At 49.7% G+C, this 10,434-nt stretch overlaps 1 protein-coding gene across 1 annotated transcript; it reads right to left on the bottom strand.

The window, feature by feature from the left end:
• Nucleotides 1-262: 262 nt before the first annotated feature.
• Nucleotides 263-6,733, bottom strand: Slc5a2 (solute carrier family 5 member 2). Its single transcript, XM_077802468.1, has 14 exons — nucleotides 6,608-6,733; nucleotides 6,000-6,071; nucleotides 5,815-5,919; nucleotides 4,796-4,960; nucleotides 4,380-4,485; nucleotides 3,543-3,623; nucleotides 3,173-3,402; nucleotides 2,715-2,850; nucleotides 2,375-2,482; nucleotides 2,078-2,228; nucleotides 1,772-1,940; nucleotides 1,484-1,699; nucleotides 577-706; nucleotides 263-490 (listed from the first exon to the last, which is right to left on the bottom strand). The coding sequence occupies exons 1-14, from the start codon at nucleotides 6,731-6,733 to the stop codon at nucleotides 264-266; spliced, it is 2,022 nt and encodes a 673-aa protein (XP_077658594.1). The 3' UTR covers nucleotide 263.
• Between the last annotated feature and the right edge of the window lie 3,701 nt (nucleotides 6,734-10,434).

Here is a 10,434-nt window from a genome sequence, read left to right as displayed (position 1 = left end):
GGACATAGGAAAGGCAACTTTATTTTTGCTTTAGGTGAATTGCTATGGCAGGTTGGCCAAGGCCTCATAGGAAGTGACTGCCAATCAGATGGACTGGACCCCAGGTAGAGATAAGGCAGGAAGAACGAAGACCTTCCTGCCTTATCTCTTATTTTGCCCCTTCTCCTCCCTTCCCTGGGAACTACTATAGATTCTCCATCCCCAATTATTGTGAGGATGAGCCCTACCCTAGTTATGGCTCATGGTATCCAACACATTTGATGTTATGCATAAAAACCCCAGAAGAATGTGGCCACAGTCATCATAAGAAGGGCATTGAGGTTGACTATACGAGCCCAACTTGGGTCCTCACTGATATCCTCCAGCTGCCTGGCTGCTGCAGCCACCTCCTCCTGGGTAGGGGGTGGAGGACCACCTGCACGACCCCTACTCATTCCACAGAACCAGAGCAGGCACTGGCGGAATAAACCTGGTGCCACGGACTGAGGTTCTAAGAGAAATTGAGGTACTACAGTTAGTTTGAAGGAAATTCGCCCCCCAAGTTCCCAGGGCCCACCTCCCTAGGCAATGCCTTACCCTCCATCTCCACTGCATGCTCTGGACACCCATTCTGTACAGGGGGAGAGGTTGGACCTTCTAGCTCATCAGCATCCAGGTCCTCTCGTTCCTCCTTGCTGTGCCGGAGACTGAAAACCAGGCGATGGAGCTGGGAAGGGGTGGGAACAGAGACCAAGTGGGAGTTTCATTCTCCCACTTCTGTCCCTAAGGCCTCTTGCTACAGTGGCATACCAGCCTTGTCACTGCCCTCCCTCACACACCCTTGTCCAGTCTACATATCTAACCCAGGCTTAGCTCACTCAAACCCTAAGCTGCTCAGCTAGGTACTTAAAACCATTGACCTTGCTCACCCCCTGCTTCTACACGCCAAGTCTCCTGTACCCACCCAGAACTGTAGTACTATAGACTGGTCTTATAGTTCTGTTCACAGTGTTCCTTTCCTATGGGCATTTGCTCACAGTTTTCCTGCTGCTGAGGAAACTTTCCCGTCCTTGCAGGCCCAGCCCTTTTGTCTTGCCTGCCTCAATCAGCCCTGCTCTGGAGTACCTGCCTTGGTTCAGCATAAGACCAAACTCTTACAAGATGATACTCTGTCCCTCTCAGCTACTAGTTGTATTCTGCATTTGAGTTCCAAAGGCCATACCCAGAATTGGCTTTGGGAAACTTTAATTGCCAACCCTCCAAAATGTTTAGCTCACCCTCCCCCCATTACTTCAAATAAATATCATTTAAATTAAAATGTGCTTGCTCTATAAATGCAACTTCAAACTGGTCTCCCAGCCAGCTCCTACTAATCCTTAGCATAGAAATTCAGGTCCTCCCCCACTGGGTATTTCTTGAATCAGACTGACAGATGGGGATGAAGATGGTTCTGGCTCAGACAGTGCAAGTCTGGTCACCCAGCTTTCCAGAGGCCAACACTTACATGCTTTTGAGGAATAGGCTCAGTGCACAGGGAGACTATGAGAATGAGGAGGCCAGAGCAGACGAAGAGCATGATGGCAAAGTACAGGTAGTGCACCCGGCAAATGAGTGCTGGGCATGCTGAGGGTCTCACACAGCTGCCAGACCCAAAGGAGAACTCAGGAATAAGGCGTGCCAGGCCCATCAGCAGGCCTCCAATCAGTCCCCAGAAGGCACCCTGTGGAAGAAACATCATTAGCCTGCTCAGGATGCCCAAGCCCTGCCCCACATTCACAAGTACACTGCTTACCTTCTCATTAACACGGGGCACAAAGAGGGCAAGCACAAAGACTGCAGATACAGGTGGTGCCAAGTAGCTGGAGACTGACTGGATATAATCGAAGAGCTGCCCGCCCTGTGCTGCCTGCACTACTGGTAGCCAGGCCACTGACACTGCCACAATGAACACTACCCAGATCCTGCAGTTGGGAGCCATCAAAAGATTTTTACCCAGTTCCCTCCTGTCTCCCATAACCTTGCAGGTGCTTTATGCCCCCACCCCAGGCTCATTTGTGGGGCAGGAGTTGGGGGAGGGTAGAGGGAACCTAGGCCGCACCGTCCAACTATCAGCAACTCCCCTTCGCCTGCTTGAGGCCGCAAGCGTGTATAGATGTCCATGGTGAAAAGTGTGCTACTGCTGTTAAAGATTGACGCCAGCGAGGACATGAGTGCAGCCAGCATGACAGCCAACATAAGTCCACGAAGACCTGTGCATCAACAGGAGCTGTGAGGATGGGGCTTCCAGGGTGTCGCAAGGTGGGTGCAGGCTTGGCAAGGAGTGACCCTTTACATTGGCAGTCTCCTGGCCTCCCTGCACATGTGGGCAGGGAGCATCCCAGGCACCTGTCCTCACCATTGGGCATGAGTTTCACAACAAGCCGTGGGTAGGCGATGTTGGAGCAGCCCACCTCAGTCCCACATATGCGTTTACACACCTCCGGTACCACACAGGCTACTTCATCTGCAAAAAGAAGTCACAACAGGCTAGGACAGAGAATCTGCCTCCCTAGTAGATACTGGGAATACCAGCAGAGGAGAGAGATGGGGTCCCTGGTGGAAGGTAGGACTGGGATACTGGATTCCCAAAATTTAAAAAAGTAGCAAGAAATAGGACATAGGCACTTGAATCCTTGCATAAGAAGGGAGCTGGATGGGGCACAGACTGTTGGGCAGGGCAGGAATGCAGATATTACCTGGGTAAAGAATGCGACTGATCATGCCTGGCATGACCATGAGAAACATGGGCAAAAGCTTCAGGTAGCCGCATAAGATGCAGCCCCCCTTGATGTGGGTCAGGTTCTTTCCAGCCAAACAGCGCTGCACTATGACCTATGAGAGGTGCATTCAACTACCATGTACTGTCCCCACACCCCACCCCTCAGGCCTTGCCACCCCCTCCCAGCTCTAATTTGCACCCTGCTTCTGGTTCTGAGATGCCCCTTGTAGGTTTCCATCTTCAGATCCTGCCACCTGGTTCTGTCTTAGCTCCACCAGGGCATGGCTCTCACCCCATCAAACCATGCCTTCTACATAATTCCAGGGGCAGAGGTGAGGTGTGAGGGCATGGGGTTAGGCACCACCCATCTCAGCTCTGCTCAGGCATTTAGGATTCTACCCCAAATCCACTTCAGTTCATGCCCTGATCTCACACCTGGTCACTGCACCAGTACCAGCCTGAGACGATGGTAAGCCCCACGAGCAGTGCAGGCCAAGGCAAGTCCCCTGTCACAGGGTCCCGGAGCAGGTGGTAAGAGTCGGGCCGTGGCTGATAGCAGGAGCTGGAGATGTTGCCCACAGCCGGATCCTTGGACACCGTCAACGAAGTCATTGCTCCCAGGTATTTGTCGAAGAGCCCTGAATAGCCACCCACCTCGTGGAAAGCTGTGCAGACAAGGCCATCAGGGGACTAACACCAATACAAATACCATCCTTAGGACCCACATACTAGTGACTTGCAATATCCTGTCCCTGATTCTGGGTTGAGATCTCCATGCCCCTCCCCCATTGGCTGAGCCCCATACCGTAACCTGAGAGAACGATGGCACCCCCCAGAATGACGAAGGTCTGCACAGTATCCGTGTACATCAGTGCTGCCAGTCCTCCTGCAACAGGCCTGAATTAGTGGAGACTGCCCAGCTCCTGATTCCTAGCATATACGGTGTCTTTTTGAGAATTTGACAAGGAACCCCTCTCTGAAGAATATATCTCAAAATGATGGCCCATTCTCCAAGCTCATGCACTAGAGTACAGAGAAGCAGGGCTTGGACCAAGCAGAGGGTGGCTGAGTTTTAGGGCCCACTGATGCACTTCTTGGAAAAGCACCCACATGCAGTATCCCAGCTATAGATCCCTCTTGGCTGTTTTCTTGTTTAGGTAGTAAAAGGGGGTGGTTCTCTAAGGTCTAATTCTGTTCCATCCCATCCCCAGAGATTGCCTGAGAAGCCTGCCTTAGCACCAGACACCACCTACTTTATTCTGTTTCTGACCTTGGTCTCCACCCTGGGATCCTCAGAACTGCACTGAGTTTTGCTAGAGGTATTAAAGAATAGCCAAGCCACTATGTCCATTCAAGAAGAGCAAGAGCTGCAAAATTTTCACTTATCCTCAGTCCCCACTCTTAAGCCCAGCACCAACTAGGCACCCAAACCTCCAGGCCAAATCCAAGGGACAGAAGGGACAGAATATGAGCTTGTTTTCCAAAGAGTTAGTTCCTTCTGACTGGACCACATCACACTTCCAAACCTCTTTGTCCCACTTTCCTCTAGTGGCTTTCCTAAACCCCAACCACAGTTCCCAGCACATTTTAAAGCCAATTCCCAACCCCATGCCCACTCCACCTAAGGCCTTGATGTAACTACCTGTCACAGTGTAAATCATGGTGATACCCAAGAGGGCAATGACAGAAGCATAGATGTTCCAGCCCAGAGCTTGCTGAATGAATACTGCACCGGAGAACATGTCCACCTTGGGGAAGAAGAGCAAGCATACAGGTCAGGACCCAGGGGCAAGAGCAATGACCAAGTTCACCTCCTGCCCAGGCCACTGTTTTATGTGGCCAAACCTTAAAGGTTCCCTCTTTTTTCAAAGCCCCGGCCTTCTCAGGTCCTACCCAGTGTGGTCCCAGCCCCTGAAACCTATTCCTTTCAGACCCCGCCCCTATCATGATTCTTAAAATGATTTCTCCTAGGTCCCGCACCCTCCTGAGATCTGTAAAGACCTCCACTAGGTGGCCCCGCCCTTCTAGGAGCTAGTACTGCCCGCCACGCATGCGCACCGAAATCTTGGTGAAGATGTACAGAAATAGTGACAGCACAGACAGGTAGAGGCGGATACGATGGCCACCGAAGCGCTTGCGCAGATACTGCGGCATCGTAATGACACCTGCGGTCAGGTACACAGGAGCGAAGACCCAGCCGAGCAGCAGCACCACGAACAGCGCCTGTGGGTGCAGCGTGACAGTTAAGGGTGACTCCATGTCTAGCATCCTGTCATGAGTCTCGCCTCGCCCCTAAAGGACCTGAGAGACCTCTTCCAGAACAAGAAGGTCCCAGGAAGGTCTGCACCTGGGGCCCAGAGGACAACTGCAAAAGATGACCTTCGACCCTAGGCATTAAGGAAAGGAATCTTGACACCTTACTGGATCCTTAACTAGAGCCCTTTAGTCCCTCTCAGGCTACCACCACCACCCCCTCCACCCCATGCCCCAGTCAGTCCCTCCCAGGAGGATCCTTATGTTCCTCCATGCCTTCTCAAGCATATGAACCCAAGCACAGAACCTGCAGACTGACCTTAGCATCTTTTAGGCATGGCTGTCTCTCCTCTCTTCTTCACCCACTCAAACTTTTTGTCTGTCCAGCCTCAGCTCAGAGGAAGGAAGCTCTGAGTTCAAAGCCTTAATTTCCCCCAATCCTCTAAGGTCAGCCCTAGTCCCAGAGCTTTGTCTCTTCATCAACTTCAACAAAGGGCTTTAATTTGAACCAGAGATCCTCACAGAGCCCAGCTTCAGAACATGTGCCTCTCTGCCTCTGAGCTGCTTGGGCCACTTCAGAGAGCAGTGTATCAACACCTAGAGAGGGTAGAGGCTGGTACCTGCTCATATATAGAAAGTCAGGAGCAGGACATACCCCTGCTCTGAAAGCGATCATCTTGTGCATCCTCCTACCTCCAAACCAACTTCAACCCGTGACTGGATATCCCACCCCAGTCTCATATGCCCCACTACCAGGAGCTTCCCCAAGGACCCTTCTAGGGGTTACTGCTGAGATGGGGTTATTGTGGAAAATGAAAACTCACGTTCCACTCAAATCCAGCCACAGCCAAGCCGCTTGCAGCACCAGTCCCTGCCAGGCCCACAAAGTGGCCACTGCCAATGTTGCTGGCGAAGAGAGAGGCTCCAACCTTGGTGACCAGAGATGGGGATGAGCCAGGCAGCTTCTCTAGAGTCCCTCCTCCCCATCCCATGGCTGAGCCGCTCTCACCGGCCACCAAATCATGCTTCGTCCTGCCAAGAAGTAGCCACCAATGGTGCCCCTGTTGGTTCTGCACATAGACTGGGGGACAAAAATGGGGGAAACCTGGGTTCAGGGCACATCTTTGGACTTCATTAGCCTCCTCAACACATTCCTCAGCCTTGTTCCAGGCTGAAGATTAACCAGCACTCGGCTCCCCTGTTTGTTCATACCCCCACCCCCAACCTTCTCCCAGGCATCCAGAGTGACCCAGGCCCCAATCCTGGTGTCCAACTACTCAAGCCTGAGTGTGGCTGGATTCTTTAACCTGACTTTTCTGAGGACCTGGGATATGGGCTGATAGTCAGCCATAATGTAGACAAAGGAACAGAGGCCTCAGAGTGCTAAACTTAATGAAAATCCATTGATCCCCCCTCATCTAGCACAATCCGAAGATTGAAAGACAAGGAGTTAATGTTGGCTAGGCATCACTGAGACTTTCAAAAGATTTGATTGCCTTCCCAACCCTGCATTTCTCCCTCAAAGATCCAGGCATCCTTCCCCCACATCTATTCAGGGTATCCAATAAGACCTTTTCCCCCAGGCCCCAGAAACCCAATACCCCTTCAACTTCTCACCCACAAGCCAACACCAATGACCAGCAAGAAATAAGCTGCAATGACCAAGATGTCAGCAGGATTGTCGATTAGGACCCTCTGGTCCCCTAGTCCTTGTTCAGAGCCTGCTTCTATATATTCCTCCATTCTGCCCAGGATCTGCTCCTCAAGGGACCAGTATCTGGATTCCCCTAGGGGAGGGATTAATGGTTACCTCAGGGGCAATGAGCCGACAAGTCTCCTAGGTCTTGTCCCCCCTCTGCAGATTTATTTAGCTGAATCAGGCCATATCAAGGCCGAAGGCTGGTCCTAGGGAGCTGAGCCCTTTCAAGTTCAGAAACACTCCTCTCTGGGCCTTAGCCTCCACCCCCTCCTCAGTGTCCCAGGCTCAAAGTAACCTCATTCACCCCCTAAAAATGTTATCCCCTTCAGCCTAGGAAAACTTGCTGATCCAGGTTCTGTTAATCCAGAGAGATTTTGGGTAGTGGGGGTTACCAAGGATTGAACAGGGGGGTGCTTTACCACTGAGCCACATCCACAGCCCTAAAATTTTTTTTGAGATAGGGTCTCCCTAAGTTGCTTAGGGACTTGCTAAATTGCTGAAGCTGGCCTCAAGCTAGCAATCCTCCTGCCTCAGCCTACAGAGCTGCACCACCATGCCTGGTGAGAGATTATTTTTAACCCAAATCTGTTAGGATCACTCCCCTGCTAAGAAATCCTCCATAGCTCCCCAAGACACTCAGGAGAAGTACAAGCTCCTTGGCTCAATTTTCCAGGTCTGCCAAGCCCTGATTCCTGCCTAGCCCCCTAGCTTCTCCATACCAAAACTTGAATGAAGTCACAATTTCCTTACCACTTGCTTGCCCTATCCAACCCAGACTTTCTTTTATCTTTTTTTTTTCCTCTTTTTATTCCTGAACTGGAAATTTTCATGCCCCTCTAACTTTGCTGTGCCTTCTGCTTAGAGCACCTCCCTGCTTCCCAAATGGCCAGCTCTTCTTCAGCGCTCAGTATCTAGTCTATGACACCTATATAGAAGTCTATAAAGTGCTCTGATTTTTCTGATAGAGTTCTGAGCACATTGTGTGACCCTTGTCCGGGTCTGTCTCCCCAACAAACTAGAGACTCCTCAAGAGCAGGGACTGATCCAATTCATCCCTAGACTCCCATTGCTCAGCATAGGACCAGATGTAAGAAAAGATGGTGGGCTGGGGATGTGGCTCAAGCGGTAGCGCGCTTGCCTGGCATGCGTGCGGCCCGGGTTCGATCCTCAGCACCACATACCAACAAAGATGTTGTGTCCGCCGAGAACTAGAAAATAAATATTAAAAATTCTCTCTCTCTCTCTCTCTCTCTCTCTCTCTCTCTCTCTCTCTCTCAAAAAAAAAAAAAAAAAAAAAAAAAGAAAAGATGGTGATTATTTGCACATCCGCCTTTCTAGGACTGACCAGACTTGGAAGTCAGGAAATGGTGGCGGGGGATTCCTATCTGATTATGGCAACTACAATCATCCTTGCTATGGGAAACAGAGAAAAATATTTTAGGGAACATGATGAATTTGCTTAAGAAATGCTTTAATATGGTTTCCTTCAAAATAAATCCCTCAGATGAGAAAAGTCTGAAACCAAAATAGGCAGAGAATGGGGAGCAAATCACACTTACTTCAAGATACGGAGAGCTGAAGAGGGAGGAATGGAGGTGGGAAGATTCACTGGGTGTAAGGAATTTGGCTGTGGATATGTACAAGGCAGCATTCCTCTGGTGAGAAATCTCCTGGAGGGTAACAGGTGCTCTGATTTGGATATTCTACAGTTTCTCCCTGGAACTAGTAAGATGACTAATATATGCTCAGTGCCTAACTGCTATGGTAATGTCCTTTGGGAGGAGGCTCTGGACTAGAGTCTTATCAGCCTCAACCTTAATCTCAAACACTCAGCTTCTGGGAATAAAGGAACTCTCTTAGACAACACCAATGTGTCACTGCACCTAAACCTGCCCACAGAACAGTAACTTTATACAATGAGCAATATGTACTAATGACATCAATGACCTAATATAACCTATGGATATATATAATATATAAAGCTGGCAGCTCAGAGGAGCAGCCCTTTAACTTTACCCCTGCACCTTGCTTGCTTCTCTCTCTCTCTTTCTCTCTCTCTCTCTCTCTCTCTCTCTCTCTCTCTCTCTCTCTCTCTCTGTTTTTCTTTACAACTGGGGCCCCAGCTTGAGCTCCTGTCCTGGCTTCACCACTATCTGTATAGTCTTGCAGAGGTCACCAGCTTTCCAGCTTGTGGCTTATCTAATATTTGATGTACACTCATCTCTTGATATTTGTGTGGAATTGGTTTCAGGAGGCCCCTGAAGATGCTAAAACTAGAGACAATCAACTCCCTTGGATTAAATGGCATAATATTTGCATATAACCTACTCACATCCTCCCATATACTTTAAATCACCTCTAGATTGTAACACCTAATGCAATGTAAATGCTGTATACATAGTTGTTGTACCTTATTGTTTAAGGAATAATGACATATGGTCAGCCAAACAAACAGGTTGCCTGTTCTCAGGAGCTTTCGTTCCAGATTCAGAAACAGACAAAAACAAGTAACAAACACCTATTCACAAATGATAAATGCTATGAGGAAGCTAGGGAGGTGCCATGAGATGGAAACTGGGGAAGAGCTGACAGGGAAGGTCCTTTTCCTTCATTACACTTGTCACTCGTGTACTTGTTTGTCAGCTGTCTTCCCTACTACATTTTAGTTCCCTGAGGAGAAGGAGCCACATCTGCTGGGTTACCCATTTTCCCTCACCCCCACCCAAGTCTGGCCCAGTAAGGACTCAGTAAAAATTTGGTGGATTAATGAATCAAGACTGGAGATGGCCAATTTGGGCATCCTCAAGAGAGCGAGGTAGTTGACACTAGAGAATGGACAGCATTCCCCAGGGAGGATATGAGGTAGGGAAAAAGCAGAACTGGGAAGAACCAGGAAGACTTGGAAAAGATCAGAAGATCTGCCAGAGGCCAGCATGTATTCCTAGGGGTCTAGGCGCCCTCCCTAAGGAACTGCAGGATCCTAGGTAAAGGTTCTAAGACTCATAAAGGTCTCTGGGATTTGGGGACTTCCGTGGAGTCAGAACTTCATTAGCCTCCTCAACACATTCCTCAGCCTTGTTCCAGGCTGAAGATTAACCAGCACTGATCCCACCCTTTTCTGCTCTGACTTATCTCAGGTAACACTTCCTCCAGGAAGCCCTCATTGACTCCTGGTCTAATTTAGAAGCCTCCTTCCATCTCCCACAGCCCCCAGAGCTTCCCTCAGTCACTCTCCTGGCCACACCATGTGTTATCCATGTCTTCCACCAGCCTGGGAAGTTCTGCCTAGGCATGACTTATCTCTGTGTACTCAGCACCACCCAGCATGCCTGATGGAGTTACTGATGAACCAGCAGGGAAAGTAAATAATGAGTCTGAACGTGCTGACTTCCCTGCCATGTCTACATGACACCTACAGGGGGTAGAACATATGGGGGTGGGGGGAGTTAATACTAGTAAGAGGCAAAGAGCACTGATCCAAATGGTGGATATAACTTGGCACTTATGGAAGGAGCACAATCTCTGAGGTTACTTTAAGGGGATAAAATCTGGAAACCAAAGAAAGAACAGCAATTTCCTTATTTCAAGGATAGAGGAAGCTGAGGAAAGGAGGAATGAGGGCAGAAGATTCAATAGGGCCCCAGGCTGCTGTCCTGGTTCTGCCACTATCTGTACAATCCTGAGCAGGTGGCTGGCCTTTTCAGCCTGGGGCTCAACTGATAATTTGAAATACCCAAGTTAAGAT

The sequence above is a fragment of the Urocitellus parryii genome, chromosome 9, assembly GCF_045843805.1.
Source record: "Urocitellus parryii isolate mUroPar1 chromosome 9, mUroPar1.hap1, whole genome shotgun sequence".
Classification (NCBI taxonomy): Eukaryota; Metazoa; Chordata; class Mammalia; order Rodentia; family Sciuridae; genus Urocitellus; species Urocitellus parryii.
The sequence above is the reverse complement of the archived record's forward strand: the minus strand, read 5'-3'. Positions and strand labels throughout refer to the sequence as shown.